At 47.3% G+C, this 18,785-nt stretch overlaps 1 protein-coding gene across 1 annotated transcript in view; it reads right to left on the bottom strand.

Annotated features, from left to right (window-relative positions):
• Window positions 1-18,785, bottom strand: part of HUNK (hormonally up-regulated Neu-associated kinase) — a 111,463-nt gene that overhangs the window by 17,842 nt on the left and 74,836 nt on the right. Inside the window, exons 5-7 of the mRNA XM_043593745.1 lie at window positions 14,880-15,007; window positions 8,175-8,310; window positions 2,592-2,754 (exon numbers count right to left, since the gene is read on the bottom strand). Coding sequence (XP_043449680.1) covers window positions 2,592-2,754; window positions 8,175-8,310; window positions 14,880-15,007 — 427 coding nt within the window. The remainder of the gene's footprint in view (window positions 1-2,591; window positions 2,755-8,174; window positions 8,311-14,879; window positions 15,008-18,785) is intronic.

Here is an 18,785-nt window from a genome sequence, read left to right on the forward strand (position 1 = left end):
AGCCTGTTTCCGATTCTGTGTCTCCCTCTCTCACTGCCCCTCCCCCATTCATGCTCTGTCTCTCTCTGTCCCAAAAATAAATAAAAAGTTGAAAAAAAAAAAAAAAAAAACTAATTTTTGAGTAACAGTCATCATTTGAGAAAAAAATCAGTGCGTTGATCCTCTTTCCTTCCTTTAAGTTGACAGCTATTTAAATTCTTGGGGCACCCAGATGGCTCAGTCGGTTATGCATCCGACTTCAGCTCAGGTCATGATCTCACAGTTCATGGGTTCGAGCCCCGCGTCGGGCTCTGGGCTGACTGCTCAGAGCCTGGAGCCTGCTTCAGATCCTGTGTCTCCCTCTCTCTCTGTCCCTCCCCTGCTCACACTCTGTCTCTCTGTCCTTCAAAAATAAATAAACATTAAAAAAAAAATTAAAAAAATAAAAATAAAAAAATAAGTTCTTAACTACTGTTTTCTACCACAGTTGTCCCCAAATGGTGTGACCTTGAACCCATATGAGTGGAAAAGGTATAGGAAGGGACCTATAATATATGCATATTTGTTTATAAATTATAAGCAGGCACCTCTGTACTAACATATCATGTACATCATAAAACATATAACCAAATAGGGATTTAAAAAGATAAGAAATTGGGGCGCCTGGGTGGCTCAATCGGTTGGGCATCCGACTTTGGCTCAGGTCATGATCTCATGGTTTGTGGGTTCGAGCCCCACGTTGGGCTCTGTGCTGACAGCTCGGAGCCTGGAGCCTGTTTCAGATTCTGTGTCTCCCTCTCTCTCTGCCCCTCCCCTGTTCACGCTCTGTCTCTGTCTCAAAAATAAATAAACATTAAAAAAAATTATAAAAAGATAAGAAAGAAACAGGGGCATGTGGTCTTCTTATAAAAGGGAAATGAGAAGTAGCTTCAAGTCCAATTATCTTTAAGTTCATCATCATGGTGGGACAGAGAACCTGGGCACAGTACAAGAGATGCTCCTAATCATTCCTTATAATAAAATGATATAAAATATACACTGTGTCAAAGGTCCTGTCTTTCTGGCCTCAAATTCCTCTCCCGAGAGGGAGACCTGTGGGAGGGTCTCCCACAGGGAGACCTCTCCTGTGACCGTGACACCATCCCTCACATCCAGTTTCAAAGCTGCAGATTTGTCCCCATCAGAAGTATCATCCCAGCAGGGCTTACATGGGACATGTATTTGCCATCCCACCCCCCAATAAAACACCGTTGTTTTTTTCAAAAGCCTCTTATTTGTTCAGAATGTTTCTTCTCGAGTACAATTTTTCCTCTGGTGGTTCACCCAAAAAGTACTTCTGTGGATAATTTCCCACTGGAGCAAAATCTAGCAAATTCCCTAAGCTGACTCAGCTTAGAAACACCTGCACTCTCATCCAACTGTTCAACAAACCTCCCAAAGAGCCTCTGTGTCTATTCAGCAATGTTTTGCAGACATCTCCCAAATCCATTTGCTAAAGAGACACACTCTGACCATCTCGCCTTCTGGGCCTTATTGTGTGGTCATTTCTGCCAGACAGGGAGAATATCATTTCCCCAACTGTAGGTGGATTTTCATTTTAGCTCTAATCTAGAAACCTCACAAAAGGTTTCTAAGCCTTTTGCGAGATACTGGGCTGACTCTCACATGACTTTAAATAGCACTGAAAATGCACTAGAAGTTCTTCATGTTCTGTTTTCTACATGTGTTCCTAACACTGACAGCCCCATACCATCAGATCTCAGGGCACCACATACACAGAGTGATGGTTACCCTTCGTGACCGTGGATCTGAAATCAAATTTCCGACAGGCTTCCTGACAATTCTCAATCTCTGTAGCAGGCTGACCTCCCGTCAGAACTGGTCAGTCTCCTCTATTCAGAGTAGAAGAAACAGGAGTGGTTTGCAGAATTCTTTTTAAGTGGAGAGAGGATTTAGTCAGAAGTAGACACTGAAGCATGTCAAGTCCTTCCCCAGGCGCACATGAACTGCTTGTGGCGGAAGACCAAAGGCGACCGACGCATGAGGGTACCACCGCCCACCCCATCCTAGGCTGCAAGACTCCCACGCTTCCTCCCGTGGGACACAGGACACCTGTGCTCTGTCACCCAGACTGAAGGCACCGGGGTCAAGCCAGTAAAGCTCAATTTCATTTTCACCTTCTGGAGAAGTACCAATAAGTAATGCCTTCCTCATTAAATCATGCTTTCGAGATCAATGCCTGAGAGGCTCTGCTCCCCAACTTTTACGACCACAGAAACCCCCAATGCCTTTAACATGGGAACCCAAGGAGCTAAGAGGTAGGCAGAGAAGGCAACGGAGAAACTGAAGGGAAAAGAGGCTTGACTCTCTCACAGTGCTGCCCGGGGCTTAACTCCGAGGGAGGATATTTGAAACATACCTCAGATAAAAAGCGCGAGCTACCTGAGAAGCAAGTTTAGCTACTATTTTATCCCACATTCAGAAACTCAGCCTTCCATTAGTTCAAATTAACAGCTTAGATCAAGTGTCAGCAACTGAGAAACACTCGAGGTATAAGAAGAGCTCCTTTTTCCACAGAGAGCAGAGAAAACAGCCACCAGGGCCCCACTCACCCCTGACAAATAGCGCTCGAGTTTCTTGTTTAAGAGGAAGTAGATGGCGAGGATGTGGCAGGCGCGGTTGGAGAGCACAGTGTTGATCACGTCGCTGTTCTTGTAACCCAGCTTCTCCGTCATGTGAAGCACCACACTCGGGCTCAGGTCCTCCAGGGAAATCCTGCACAGTAGAGAGAGAACTGGTCACTTCCCCACGGCCACCGAGAGGTTCTGGATCCTCCTTAGTGGGGTCACAAACATGGCGGCACAAAGCACAGCCCCCCTCCCCATCCCAGGCCCTTGGAGACACTCAGACCCGTTCATTCATTCATTAACTCACACACACATCATGACATTTCATTCCTAGACACCCCAGTGTGCACCTTTAAGATCCAAGGGCATCTCCTGCAGAATCACAATACTGTCCACACACCCAACAAAATTTTAATAATTTCTTGGTGTTCTCTAATATCTGGATTATATTCAAATTTCCCCAATTGTCCCCAAATTTGTTTACACTTTGGCGTTGCTTTCTAAAAATGTACTTCTTGGACACGGGTGGAGCCTACACTTGAGTTGGGTGTAAGGTGGGCTAGGAAAGGAGCCAATGCAGACGGTGTTTAAAGAAGCACCAAGAGCTCCCACATTCACAAATAAGAGTCTGGGGCGCGGCTGTAGGGTACTGTTATTTTCCCCATTTGACCAATGGAAGAAACTGAGGCCCACAGCTATGAAGTAACTTGCCCCGGGTCACATAGGCAGGAAGTTGCAGCCCCACAATACAAACCCTGACAGCCTAGCTCAGACTCTAGATGCTAGACCTCTACACTCACCAGCTCTCAAGTAAACAGATGTGTCAAATGGCTGTGGAGAACACGAAAGCAGGCTGAGGAATACAGAGTGTATGTGTGTTGGTAACAGGTACATCATCAAATAGAACTTTCTAAATCCCTTAAGAGAGATACAGATGGGGCACTCTGAGCAGAAGGAAGGCACATCTGGCCCGAGAGCTCTGTAACCTACCCCTCACCCCCAAGGGTCTGAAGACATTTCTTTATGGGACTTCAGACCGTAACACCCTGAGAAACCGCACAGGACAACTCCACACTGGGATACAGAAGAGGAAACTGACTTGCCAAATTCACAAGCCAGCTGAATAGGGCAGCAAGGGCAGACCTAGGTCTGCTGACCATCTTCCACCACCCACCCATGTAACCTATGACAGCACTCCCTCGCTAGATAGGAGTAAGTGCCATCCAAAGAAAACGGGCCCAAGGAACCATGAAATCCGCCTTCCTCGCCCTGTTGGCCATAAAATCACAAATTCTAGATCACAGTGGTGGGGTGGAGGGCGGGGAGTAGAATGACTACTGGTAAAAAATAACTTTTGTTAAAAAAATAATACTTTTGAAGTTTGCCAAAGCACTTACTAACGCTGAAAACTCCATTGTTGGCAACTCCCCGGTAATGTCTGCACGGGAGTGACCTTGCTCCTGGCCAATCAGATGACTGCCGTGTGCCTTGTCCTTGGCCAATCAGACCACAGCCTCATGGCCTTGCCCCTGGCCAATCAGATCAGGGCCACGCAAGGTGCCCCTGGCCAATCGACCCAGCAACACCTTGGAAGCCTGTTCTCCACCAGGAGCAAGCAGGGGAAGGGAGAGCTCTCTAGGAGAAGGGTGGAGGTGAAAAGAGGGCAGTAAACGTGGGCAGGCACTCCAACTCTGCCCTTCATGTCCACTGTCTTCAGAAATAGGAGAGCTCTGCCGAAAGGCACTGCTGACTCTCTTGATTGAAAGTACTATTTTTTTTTTTTTTTCATTTGAGAGGGAGAGAGAGAGCGTGTGCATGCATGGAGCCTCAGATGGGGCTCTATCTCACAACCCTGGGATCATGACCTGAGCCGAAAGCAAGAGTCAGATGCTCAACCGACCGAGCCACTCAGGTGCCCCTATTTTAAACATGTTCTGGGGCGCCAGGGTGGCTCAGTCGGTTGAGTGTCCGACTTCGGCTCAGGTCATGATCTCGCAGTCTGTGGGTACGAGCCCCGCATCGGGCTCTGTGCTGACAGCTCGGAGCCTGGAGCCTGCTTCCTATTCTGTGTCTCCCTCTCTCTCTCTGCCCCTCCCCTGCTCATGCTCTGTCTCTCTCTGTCGCAAAAATAAATAAAAACATTAAAAAAAAAAAAAAACCATGTTCAATTAGTGGCATGTATATTTGGTATTCTGCAGCATCAGTTATTTAATTTGTATCATCTCCTCCTTTTTGGGCAATACAGTCACTAGTCAAACGTTCTGGAACACTAGGTGCAATTCTAAGTAAATTCGCATTAAATCCCGTGTTAGACCGCTTTGGCCCAATTCCTTCCTGTGTTACCCATGACCTCCTTGCCCTCCCACCCATCTGCAGAGCTAACTGGAGGGGTGGGAGACTGTCCAGGCCCCAGAAGGAAGATGGAGGAAGGCAGCCAAGGTCACCTCCGTAAAAATATCTGCTCCCAGAACAGGGAGGCTAGCCTGGCACACGGCAAAACTGTTGACGGACTGGCTTGAAAGTGTACTTTTATACATTTAAATTGTAAATACACAATTTAAAGATATTTTCCTCTTGCCTTTTGGAGATCAACTTGGAAGCCCAAATGACATAACAAAAGGCTTTACAGAAGAGTGATACAAAACGTAAGCCCTTTATTTTATCCATTTCCCAGAAGTAAAACCTTTTTTTTTTTTTTTTTTTCAATTTCTGAGACAGAGAGAGACAGAGCATGAGCAGGGGAGGGGGAGAGAGAGAGCAAGATACAGAATCCGAAGCAGGCTCCAGACTCCGAGCTGTCAGCACAGAGCCCGACGTGGGGCCCGAACTCTCAGACTGTGAGATCATGATCTGAGCCGAAGTCGGATGCTCACCTGACTGAGCCACCCAGGCGCCCCACAAGTAAAACACTTTTAACAACATCTAAAATAATAAAATCTGAGGCTAGGTATGTTGAGAAGCTGTGAGATATACTTTATAATAAAGCCTATATTCCTTTCCCTGATCACATGTTCTTACTCCATTAACCTGTGTACTGGTCAAACCAGAAAAATAACTACCAGGGGCACCTGGGCAGCTCAGTCAGTTGAGCGTCCAACTTCGGCTCAGGTCGTGATTGCATCGTTGGGGAGTTCAAGCCCCGCCTCAGGCTCACTGCTGTCAGCGTGGGGCCCGCTTCGGATCCTCTGTCCCCCTCTCTGCCCCTCCCCTGCTTGCGCTCTCTCAAAAATAATTAAAAAAATAAAACCGTAAAAAACAAAAAAAAAGAACTATCAAAAGCACATTTTTTGCCTTACACATTTTTCAAAATAAAGACTGTAAACAACATCTGCCTCCCCCAAGAGTTTCGATTTCTGGTTCCAGCACTTTAAAACCCAACATTGGGGCGCCTGGGTGGCTCAGTCGGTTGAGTGTCTGAGTTCAGCTCAGGTCATGATCTCACAGTCTGTGAGTTCGAGCCCCGCGTCGGGCTCTGTGCTGACAGCTCGGAGCCTGGAGCCTGCTTCACATTCTGTGCCTCCCTCTCTCTCTGCCCCTCCCCATTCATGCTCTGTCTCTCTCTGTCTCAAAAATAAATAAAAACACTAAAAAAAAAAATTAAAAAAAACCCCAACATTAATCTGCCTCTGGTACAAAATGAGCGATGGGCCACACGTAAACGGAAGGCAGCGAGCTGCTGTTTTCTTTGATATACAGGACCTTAACGGTGGTCCCAACCCAACTAGTTCACGTGCAGCCTTTATGCTTTTGGCCAAATCCAAATGCAAAAATCACTGATCTGGCAAAACCAGCAGACGATACCTGGGTTGAAGTTGTTATCCACAAACGCCTATCTGCGACCTGTGGAACAGCTACGGAATGAGGCGCCCAGGAACGACTCCTTGCGAATGAAGATGCGGCCATCAGGGAGGGGCAGGCTGTGTTTCTACTACCAGAGCCGCTTCCTTCCAAAGGCTGCCATGTTGAGTGGATTGATTAGACTCATTTAGGCAGTGATCACATTCGCTTAATGACTCCTGTGGCTGCCACCAGTGCCCCCTCCTTTAGCAGACAGCATACCTGTGTGCTGCCATCTTTCGTGAGCCCTGGTAATGAGGCATGGCTCCTCGGCTTGGCTTTCCAGCTCACATTGAGGTAATCTTTCTGGTGTCTGTTTCAGCTACGGGCCGAGGGGAGCCAGCGCTGGAAACGAGCAGTCTATTTCCAGGTTCCCTTGGTAACCTAAGTAACTAGACTTTGTTTAAATTACTTCTCATGAGTCAAATGCTAGAATTCTAGATGGCGGTGAGTGAAACCACCTCAGCCCTGGTGAGTGTAAATCTGGCTCGGTGGCATGGATACGGACTCCACCCACGGCCTCTTAAGTTCTTCTAGAACTTTCTCCCCAAGACAGAGCCCTGCCTGCCCATCCTATTTGAAGAACTCAGTGTGACAGCTTTCCTAAGTCTTGATGGATGTTTCCAGACCTTCCTGGACATCTTGAAAATCTCTGTCCCCCTTTCATCAGTGGTCCTTTTGTCCTCATCTGAGCTTCAGACTAGAGTGAGCAGGCCCGGGACCCGGCGTGTGGGTCCCAGTCCTGGAAGGTATTTGACCTTCGTGGTGTTCATGTTTGCTCTAAGGGAACCAAGGTGAGGGTCCTCATGCCTTCACTCGGGTTGGTTAACAATACGTCCGATGAGTAGGAAGGAAGTACAAGCTAATGTTTTCTTATACTTGTTTTTCAATGTGTAGTCACTACAGCAGTGACAGAGACGTGTGGGCCATCACGAGGTGCCCCTCGGCATTTCCATGCCCTGGACCCCTGCCTGCAAGCCTGCCTTAAAGCATTCTCCTCATGGAAGCTGCTAAAGTGAAGCCTTCGCAGGAAGTCCCCAGGGAAACACGGCCTGAAGCGGCTGACCCCTCCTACTGCCTTTTCTTCCTGACCCCAACGTTCTAAGGCAAGGGACTCGGTGCTAAAATAAACATCAGAGCAAACAAGTGTCAGAAGAGGAGCCCAAGGGGTGGTCTGAAAGGGGAGAGGGGCAATCCCGCTGGACTCTGCCTGAGGCTGGCAGGAGAGCCCACGGATGGATCTCACACACTCAAACACAACCATGTACACTCACAGACACAGACACGCACACACACACACGCAACCAGATACGGCCACAGACACGCTCGGCACAGACACGCGCCTGCTCACTCGGGCCACAGCAAGCCTAAATGGTCCCTTTGTGTGAATTAGAAAGAGGTGCCACTCTGTGAAGACAGAAGACGTAGGCCCCCAGGGCACGTCTCACAAGGGGAATGGGGTGTGGAGGGCAGCCTCCACCCACCCTCTGCTGGGTGCCCCGTGCAGGGTGAGCTCTGCACAGCTGCACAGGATGGCCCCGTCTACACTTCCTCTCGTGCGCGGAGGTGGGCTAGTCGGTGGCTGTAGAGGCCCGGAGGGGAGGGGGCGGCCAAGGGGAAATGCAGCTTCTCCTTGAATCACGCACAGCTTCCTGCCCAGAAGTGGTCAGGGCTCAGAAGACGGCCTCGTGTGGCCCGAGAGAAGGGCCCCCTCTGCATACACTCGATTACCTGTTGGGATAGGTGACGTTACACGGCACTTTGCCCGTGTAATTCTCATTAAGCCAGCGATTTGCCAGGGCTTGCTGGATATTGGGCCTCTTCACAGGATCCGGTTCCAGGAGAGAGCGCAGGAAGTTGATGGCCCCTGTGGAGACATTCGGCAAACAGACATCCGCGTCACAGGCTGAATGCAGAGGCCACCGAGACTCAAGGCAGGTGCCCGACCACCTCTCCGGAGTCATTGCCAGCATTGACCTATTCCCTGGATCTCCGGGTGCCTCGAGTCCGACGAATTTAAGGTATCTGTCCCAGGAATACAACTGGTACACCGTAAAGTAAGAGCCGATTCAGGTCTCTCCCTGTGCCCTGCACTTCCCAATACTGCGGTCTTAGCTTGGCGGGTCCATCTCTAAAGGTGAGCCAGAGGGATGTGCGACGTACAGGCTGGTAATACAGGGATGAAAGGAAGTTAAGAGAAAACACTTGGCCTCGAGGTGGGTTTTTGACTACTCAGAAAGGAACCAGAGAATGAAGGCATTCAAAATTCTACCCTCTAACTTGACCCTCACCACGCGACACTCAGAGTCTCCTGAGACCCAGGGAGGTCGTGCTCTCTTTCTGGTCCTTTCTTTTAAAGCCATTTTGCATGGCCATCTACTTAGTCCCCGGACTCTGGACTGATGACACAGCACCCAGATCAGCTATAGCCCACGCCTGTGTAGCCAGGCCAATCGGAGGGCCAGTCTGGGTTACGGTGTAAGTAAACTCTGTGACTCGGTTTTTTTAAAAAAAATGTTTAATGTCTATTTATTTTTGAAGGAGTGAGAGAAAGAGAGTGACAAGTGGAGGGTCAGAGAGGGAGAGAGAGAGAGACCCAGAATCCGAAGCAGGCTCCGGGCTCTGAGCTGTCAACACAGAGCCCGATGCGGGGCTCAAACCCATGAGCCACGAGATCATGACCTGAGCAGAAGTCAGATGCTTAATCGAAGGAGCCACCCAGGCGCCCCTGTAATTCAAATTTTAAATTCCTTAGTTTGTGTACAATGTTGCAGAAAGCACCACACTATAAAACCACATCTACTTGAGGGGCCCTTTCCTTTTGTGCATTCCCTCAAAATGAAGGGGCAGCTTGGGCAGACTGTGTTGCCAAAAAAGTCTGTCCTTATCTGGCAGCCTACTGAACTTGGCTGTGGTCACGTTAGTTAGGCTGAGCATGGTATGTAAGGAAAGAGTATGAGAAGCAACTGAGAAGCCAGAAGATCCCCACAGCCCCTTCCCCTCCGTCCCAGGCAAAAGCCACGGTGATTTTTTCAAATGTCCTGGGTGTCCTTTATTAAATGAACATTTACAAAGCACCTGCTGTCCAGCCAGGCACTAGGGATAGGAAGCTGGTTCATCTCTAAGGAGACATTTCCATCCTTTACGAGCATAACAATGGAGATAACTACACGACGTGGAAAAAATATTTGAATAATGCACAGGAAGGTCACAGGCTCCAAAGCCGCTAGTGTGACAATAGGCATGAACACATACAGACAAAGAATGCCAGGGACTGATTACTTCCAAATGGAGATGGCCTGTCTTGCTTGAGTTGTGGGACTGTGATTTCGTTTTTATTCTGTACTCCTTATCTTACTGTCGTATCATCTTGGCACTATAAAAAATATCCTTGGGGCGCCTGGGTGGCTCAGTAGGTTAAGCATCTGACTTCGGCTCAGGTCATGAGCTCGTGGCTCATGGGTTCAAGCCCCATGTCGGGCTCTGTGCTGACAGCTTGGAGCCTGCAGCCTGCTTCCGATTCTGTGTCTCCCTCTCTCTCTACCCCTCTCCAGCTCATGCTCTGTCTCTCTCTCTCTCAAAAAGAAAAACATTACAAATAATTTTCTAATAATATTCTTTTATGTAGCCTTGCACATGATATCCAATTTCCAACATACCAAGTAATAGATTCCAGAAAATAATCCCGATTTGCTTGGTTCCCAAACTTTTCTCCCCAAAGCTATCTTTCAGTTTTCTAACATAATCTAACCTTTCAAAGAAAAGTTGTAAGAATTCCCACATCCTCATAGGCTTTGGCTGTCATTTCGATACCGTTCTTAGAGAATGGTGGGTGTTTTCTGTCATTGTCTTCCATAGGGCAGAAATCAAGCCATCAAAAGAGGGGCTGATGGTGATGCCAGAATCAACCCAAAAGAAACAATTTTTACCACCAAGTAACTCCTCCAGTGGGTTTCCATACAGTTGGTGTGGTCATCAGGTTATTTCTCTTTAAGAATGTAGCGGGTAAAAAGTACATGTGTAGACACAGTTATGAGGGACATTTAATACTGAGATTTATAAGCTGAGTCTCCAAATAAAACTTTCCTAAAATGTTGTTCAATGGTCTGAAAAGCAAACATATGTCAAACAAAAACAAAAACAAAAAAAAAAAAAGGAAAGAAAGAAAAAAGACGCTTCTCTTTTTGGAACCTTTATCCCTCTTCCCTCGACTCCCATACATTGCAAGAGTCATCTGGATGCCTAATCAGGGACATCTACTGATCAAACAAAAAAGATGCGGCCTCAATGAATTGAAATGCGGAGGCTGTGAGTTCCGGATGTTTCTGCGACATCTCTGTCGCTTACCCTCAAAGGACCCGTACAAGCCAGGCTACTGCCAGGCTTTTTCAGGGTATGATTAACCAGAAGAGCTAAGAACAGACTGGATGTGCGTTTTTGTTCTATTTTCAGAACCACGCACTCTGCACCTTCACAAACTGCTGATGAGCACAAGTAATTTTAGTTCTGATCTCTACTGATGAATTTTATTTCTTTGGACATCACAAACGTGGCATTACTATCCAAAAAGGACTTTGAAAATATCGTTAGAGTTCTTTGAAAAAGTTTGTGTCAGGGCCTTGAAAATCCCTATGTTTCATGACCCCAAAGGGATTAAAATTCTCCATTTTCCTGGAAAGCCATGGCAGGCATGGCCACTCCTTGCCCCCTTGACAGAGAGAGACAGAGCGTGAGCGGGGGAGGGGAGAGAGAGAGGGAGACACAGAATCCGAAGGAGGCTCCGGGCTCCGAGCTGTCAGCACGGAGCCTGATGCGGGGCTCGAACTCACAAACCGTGGGATCATGACCTGAGCTGAAGTTGGATGCTTAACCAACTGAGCCACCCAGGCACCCCTGCCCCCCACTCTTCTAAGCTAGGAATTGGGGTCTCCATTCAGGCCCAAGGGTAGGGCTGACCCACACAAAGAGCTCCCTCTCCATGCTCCACATCATATGCATTATACACTTCTGGTGCAGAACCTACTTTCCAGAGTCTGGACTGGTTTGTGTGAGTGCCGTGACACTGTGCCCAGGGAAAGGGCTATAGGACACAGACAGAGCCATCGGACTTTTTGCAGTGGTAAGCCCATCACTTGCAAGTGGAGTCCCATCCCCACGCAAGTCTCCTTCCCTATCATTTCCTAGGCAAAAGCATCAAGAACAAGAATTTGACGGTTGAACCTTCTCAAAAATCTCAACTGGCATTGGCTCAACCCTTACAAAACGTGAACAACTCACCTTCAGCTTCACTTCCGTGATTTCATGGTGCAAAACCCTCTAGATCTGAAGTGATTGTTTGGAATGTGTAAGTACCATCACTGAGATGTAGTGATGTAAAGGTAAATTGCCTGAAAAACGCGTAAGCCATGAAAGGCATTCCCGACCCTGTGATAGGCAAGTGCCAACAACAAGTGGAAAGAGACTGTCTAGAAGCAAGAATTGCAAAGATCCCAAAAGCTTAAGTTCTCAAACTACATGGTAGAGATGAGGGGCAATTCTTCGAAAGCATGCATAGTAGACTCACAAGGGCAATAACACTGAGGTTGTTTTGTTTTTTTTTAACTCGGCCAAAATTCTCCCAACTGAATCTAATTGTACTATTATACGGTACACATGTAGAGATCATTACAAATACGAATGATAGAATCATTAAATTAAAGATGTGTTGGCAAGACATTTAATGAAATTGGCGTATTTTCAATTTGGGCATCTCAATTTTGACATTACTCAAAACGTAAAAACGGCAGATAATGCCCCCCAAATCTGGAGGAAGGGGAAGCATCTTATAGCAAATAAAATAAGGAAAGGGAGAGAAGCAGCCTGATATATTAGGCAAATCCAGGTTTGGGGGTGAAGCAGACATAAAATCAGAAACAGAGAAGTCACATAAGCTCATTGAGACTCTGTCTCCTCCCTGATAAATTGGGAATGAGAGTACTTACCTTGCAGGGTTGTTACGAGAGTAAATGGTAATGTACAAAGCACTTCTACCTGGCCATTCAGCTGCTCATGTTACTGGTGAGTGAGTATTTGGGGATGTAAACAAGATGGTGCCACACAGTATCACAAATGACGGGGGGCCAGGCTAGTCAGGAAGGAGAAGAGGTAAAGCTGGCGGGGCATAAAGGGCAAAGGGTTGGAGAAAGCGGGGGCTGTCAGAAGGCATGGGAGTGATCCCCAAAACTGAAGTCATTCACTGTGTAAACAAGCCAACATCCTTTGCACTGCCCCGGCAGCCAGCCTACAGCTCTGGGCCCCAGCGTATCAGGTCAAGTCCCATCCTTGAGCAGCTGGGCGGATCTGTGCCTTCCTGGGCCACACACTTTGCCAGCAGAGTAAGCGACCTAGATTCCCTGAGCATCTGCTCTGTGTAAACACTATGCTTGGTACCTAGCACGGAGCAGTAAAGCCCTAGTCGAGGAGAAACACTTATGAGCCAACTCCAGGGAGGCTAAAATCACTCAGAACATTTCTAACGCATCTTCTTTGGAAGTTCCTCTGGACTATGTTTTAAATACCTTCAGGGGTGCGGCTTTTACTTCTTTAAGGTAAAGTTAAAGTTCCCCATCAGGAAACACTTAGAGCCCAGCCTGCTAAGTCCAGGTAGTATTACTAGGGTTAAAACAACGTAGGTTCTGACGCAGTTAAGAATGAGTTCCTGGGCTGCTCATCTACCTGCCTTGCCCTGCCGTGCAGCCCACCCTGGGGAGTATCACAGGCCGGACCATCTGCTCCTCCTCCCACAGCCTGTGACTCACACTCATGATGTTCAACAGATATTTCTGGCTTTCTGCCTTCTAGACACACAGTAGGGTTGTATTTCCCCATCTGCTTTAGTTAGGTGAAGCCAGGTGACATGCTTCAGAAAGCTGGGAGTTGTGAGCAAAACGCTGGTGGGAGACTTAATTGCTGATGAGAGGTGGTTCTAGACTTTTCTTTTCCTCCGCATGGACCAGATATGTTTGAAATGGTGGCTGCTCCATCAGTCGGGGACCCTGACTGACTAGGATGGGCAGAATCCTTCAACTCTTGCGTCAACTCTCCACAGATACTTGGTATGAATGAGAAAGAAGTCATTGTTATCTTAAGCCACTGAGATTTGGGAGCTACTTGTTACTGTGCATTAACCTGGCCCATCCTGACTAAACCAATGAGAAGCAGTTCTCCAGTTCCTCGGGATCTCACTGGGATTCAAAGTGAGCCCTGTCTGCCTTTTCCAGGCATGAGGGTACAAGAGATTCTATCCTCCCTAGCAAAGGGGAAGTACAGACCAAATTAGATCATTACATACAAGAAGGCATTTCATGGGACACCTGGGTGGCTCAGCCAGTTAAGCATCCGACTCTTGATTTTGGCTCAAGTCATGATCTCACAGTTCATGGGTTTAAGCCCCACATGAGGCTCTGTGCTGACAGCATGGAGCCTGCTTAGGAATCTCTCTCTCCCTCTCTCTGCCCCTCTCCTGCTCATGTTCTCTCTCTCTCTCTCAAATAAATAAACATTTTTTTTTAGAAAAAGAATGCATTTCAGCTTGGATTCCATTTGGCAAACATAAATTCAAGGTCGGCTTCATGGATGCTTTATAAACTCAAGAGAAAAATGTGTAACAGTAGTAAAATAAAAATGTTGTATTTTAACCGTGTATCATAAGTTGAAATTAAACAATTACTTTTTTTTTTTTTTTTTTGTCACATGCCTTATCTCAGTGAAGCTGAGTTTATTCTAAGGAGCCAATTAAATGATCACCAGGACCAACCTGAGGCCAGGAACTTGAAGTGAATTGTGACCAAAACAAAAGAATGAATTGTGCTAATTTACAGGATCTGAAACCAAATCTTAATACAACCTGTTTACTGAAATGTGAACCACGTAAAGTTTGAGAATACTTTCCAAACACACCTGATGATTTAGTCTAATCGAGTTACTGAAACTATATATATTTCAAAGATTTTGAACAGGCTCAAAACCTCAAATAGCAAGACAAATCACAGACCAAACTTGAATGAATCTAGTATTTCTTTACAGTGAATTGACTAAGCAAAACACAATAGACATGTGATTATAAAAGCTTTTTTTCAAAGTCAACAGTACAATATGGTGAGTTTTAAAGCAATCAAGACTGCATTTCTTTTTCCAAGATCCTTTTGAAATATCGGTTTTGTGCAGAAGGAGGAAGAAGGAAGTCAGGGGTTCAGAATTATAATGGAGAAGAAAAAGGCCAAGGTGAGATGAAGGGTTGCTTAGCGATGGGAAACTCAACCACTCTTGAGTCACGGTTTAATCCTAGGAAAAGGCCTAATATCATTTCTGCAAAACAAATACTACTTCACAGATGGACCAAACCTGGTAGGCGCCCAAGTCCTGAAACCAGGAACCCAAGAGTAGCAGGCACATTACCTGTGGAGAGCTGGGTGGGGAGGGGGTTCATTTCCTTGTCCACCATCTTCTGGTACAAAGCCCTCAGGCTAAAAGGCTCCACTGTGAAAGGCAGGGTCCCAGTCAACATGGCATACATGTTCACGCCTCTGAAAAGAGAGACACCAAAGCATGAGACCAGACTGAGGCCCCCAGGAAGGGAAGACAGATAGGGCACAGGCTTGGCAAAGCTTCAGCCCTGTCCCTTTCATGCTGACCTCAAGGGGCCTTTTTTCTAGAAAACTCAGAACCACACTGAAGCAGCAAAAGTGAAAGGCACGGGTAAAAGCTTCCTTGTAGACTTGGACAATGGACTATGGAGATCAAAGGAGTCTAAGAAACTTCAAGAGCTACCCCCTACAGAAGGGAAACCAGGTCCTTCCTTCTGGAAGGAAGTCCAGACGAAATTATGTGAAAAATACCAGGAGCATGCTAGGACCCTTGAATAAAAGTCGTCTTGCCGTTACGTGGTTTTCCAAGTGTGGCTTACAAGATGCAGCCTGGAGGCGGCCAGACAAAAAAATATAGGGCAAGACCCTGCCATGGAAGGCAAGCCACAGCCTAGCCAGCAGGCCTGGTTACCTTTCAGCCCTTTGAAACAAAAATCTCATACCCAAAACTGGCCGGTTGCTCTTCCCTTGAATGCCGTTTGGGCTTTTGTAACTAGAGAATTCCCTCAGGGGGTGGGGGAGGGGGGGTGTCTCCTTCCCACTCTTATTTTTTATATCATTGTTCATTGTGAGATTCTGCCACCCGGCCCGGGCCCAAAACGTCAGATGTGGTCGAAATACCTTCTAAATGGGCTTAACTGCTTACATCCACAGCCAACCTAGCGACATCTTCTTGGAGGACTTTCATTTTCCTGATGTGCAAACCTAATATCATTTTGATGAGATTTCCTGATGGGGATGAAATGCCTGCCTGCCAAGAGGTCTCAAGTGTTCGAAAGTGCCCAAGGGAATATGTTTTAAAAACAGGCAATAGGATTTCCAGTCAAAACAAATCCAATGAGACTGATGGAAATTAAAACCCTTGGGGGTCCGTTCCACTGAGGCGCCCCTGAATTACAGGGCCCCAGATCATGACAGGTACAGAGCCCGCGGGCTCCAGCCAGAAATCACTCTCATATCACAGACAGAATGCGAAGCCTCGGCTAAGACGGTGTAACTCACGGTAGAGTTACACAGATTCGTACACATTCTGTCCACAAACATTTGCTGGCTGGCTCTCCCCGCCCCCCAGGCAGTGCTACGGGTGCTGGGTAGGGCTGACCCAGACAAAGCCCTGCCATCTTGGCCTGTAGGGGAGAGACGGTCAACAAGTAACCAAATAACTAAGCACAATCCTTTCAAGGAGCAACGAATGCGGGGGAGTTAAGAAGTGAACGCTGCTGCTTCTGACCACAGAGGGTTCAGTTAGGGGAGGAAGAAGTCTATGATAAGTACTTGAAGACAGGTGGCCTGCGGGGGGAGGGGCGAGTATATGCATGTGAGCTTCTGTGTCTTTCGGATGCGGGCAATAAACTGGGCAGACAAGAAATGGAGACAAGAACGAACCAGGCATACACAGAGCCTTTTAGAGCATTTCCCTATGTATTTGGGGGAACACGTTCCCCAGGATAAGAACAGATGTCAGGTGAATAAAAGTGCCACAGCCAAATGACTGGGGAAGCAGTCAGCTGGTATTAAGTGGATATCAGGAGCTCAGGATGGGGAGCAGGAGTCAGGGGCAGTGAGTGGGCACACTGCTGACGAAGTCTGAATGGGAGGGAGAGCGGGCCACAGAGAGAAAGGCTAATAAGCACTAGGTATCTGAAGGCGATGTGCCAAGTTGCAAACCTGGGAAGTGAGAAGAATGGTGGGAACAGTGTCAGGATTGAGGAAACTGAGGAGAGGGGAAGGGACGGAGTACCGGGGCCGGTGACACGTTTGGGGACCTACCACGCAATGCTGCACCGTGGATATGTTTAAGATACAGCTAAACATCCCAGCTTAAGGGATTCTTGGAGACCAATAAGAGAGAAAACTAAAATCCCCCCCACCAAGTGTAGAATGTCTGCATCCAAAAGGGTCTTGGACACGTGGCTTTTGTAAATAAGAGCGCCCTCCCCCGACCAAAACATCCACAAAGTTGTTGTTGGAGGCCCCTCAGCAACCTTCAAGACAAGGGTTTCCAACCTCCCCAGTGCAGCTCATTCCATTGAGGGCAGCTCTGGGCACAAGAAAGGCTTCTCACTACAAAGCTGCGGTCCCTCTTTTCTACGCTGAGGTTAAGGGACAAGCCCAGTCCTCTCTGTCCCTGCTCGCTTCTGTGCACCTTTGTCTCGGTCCAACGTTCATACCTAAAGCTGAAGAGCCTGGTACTTACACAATATCATTTTTCCCCACAGGTAAATGTTTTCTTTTCTCAGACTGAGGTACGCAGGACACGTCCTCAGGGGGTCAGCAGCTCCGTTTTTTATTTTCTTTTGGTGATATACTAGAACATCCTGCAAATCTCAACCCGGGCCATCGGACGGCCACCATATAACTAAGTACACACTGGATTTCAATCTTATAACCAACTATGCACTGGATTTCAGTGCTTGCTTTTGCATTCGTGTTTACCAACACACCATCTTTGCCAAAATATATCACTTTCATTGTCACAGGCTAACGAGAAGAGAACATAAGTGGGCTTCGGGGTGATTCTCAAAGTGTGGTACTCGGTAGGGCAGCAGCGTGACCTGGAAATGTTAGATCTGCAAACTCTTGGGCTCCACCGCAGACTCATGGGATCAGAAACTTTGCGTGGCGGGCGGGGGGGGGGGGGACTCCACAATGTGGGTTTTCCCAAGCCTGCCAGGTGCTTTGGATGCACCGTCAGGTCTGAAAGCCCCTGGAAGGTGAAAATGGTGGGAGAATTGGGTGATCACATGACCGTGTGCTGACCAGCTCAGAGCCTGTGCCCGGCAAGAATTACACCCAGAACGCGTCCAGCAGTTCAGTCCCCACAAAGCAGCAGCCACAGCAGCTAACTAATGCTGCTGGCTTTAATATTTTGCGATTCTCTTAGCCTTGGTTATACTTAACTTTGTAAATCAGTTTTCCGGTCTTATTTGTACACAGCCATAAATGAAAAGAATTTAATTTCACATTCATGTACATTAAGCACAATTTAAATAAAAACAACTTGAGTCAACACCGGGGGTTACCAAGAATGTCCTTCCTTGAAAAGAAGAGTATATAACACTCAAGTGTAAAGACCACTGCCCTATGGTCTTTTGTTATTTCCCTTTATCTTTAGGGGACACAGAGTTTCCTATCACAGGAAGACACTATGGTAATGGAGGGGAATCCAACTGAAGGAGTTGGGTGAATGTAGTAAGCAGTATGAAGCCAGAGAAGCAACTCTAAAACCTTTATGAAAGTTTCTTTCTTCGAGGAGTCTTTGAGACCTCTCCTTGCCACCAACAGGCTTCAAAAGACGACATCCCGGGCACTGCCCTTCCCCAGTATCTGGCCGGGACCACAGATAAAGGTAAGCGCTTGTGTTAAAGACAGTGCTGGTGCACCTGCTCAGAGTAGTCCCACCAGAACCGAGCAAGTGGTTTTGATAATAACTGACTAGGTTACGAAACTGGCTGCAGGATTTCATTTTGCTTGGCGAAGGTTCTCATCAACAAAAACAGTCACAAGTCCTTAAGGAGGACCCCGCTCTCTCATCCAGGGTCTCTCGTCTACAAAACGTGGGTGACAACAGTACCTACCTCTCAGGTTGTATGAGGGGCAAATGAACGAAGCCACAGAAAGTACTGGATGCTGGGCCGGGCAGATTCAGTACCTGATAAATGTGATCTGTTGTTTCATCACAAAACTTTTAAAAATAACACATACGGAGCTACAATTA

This window comes from Prionailurus bengalensis, chromosome C2 (genome assembly GCF_016509475.1).
Source record: "Prionailurus bengalensis isolate Pbe53 chromosome C2, Fcat_Pben_1.1_paternal_pri, whole genome shotgun sequence".
NCBI lineage: Eukaryota > Metazoa > Chordata > Mammalia > Carnivora > Felidae > Prionailurus > Prionailurus bengalensis.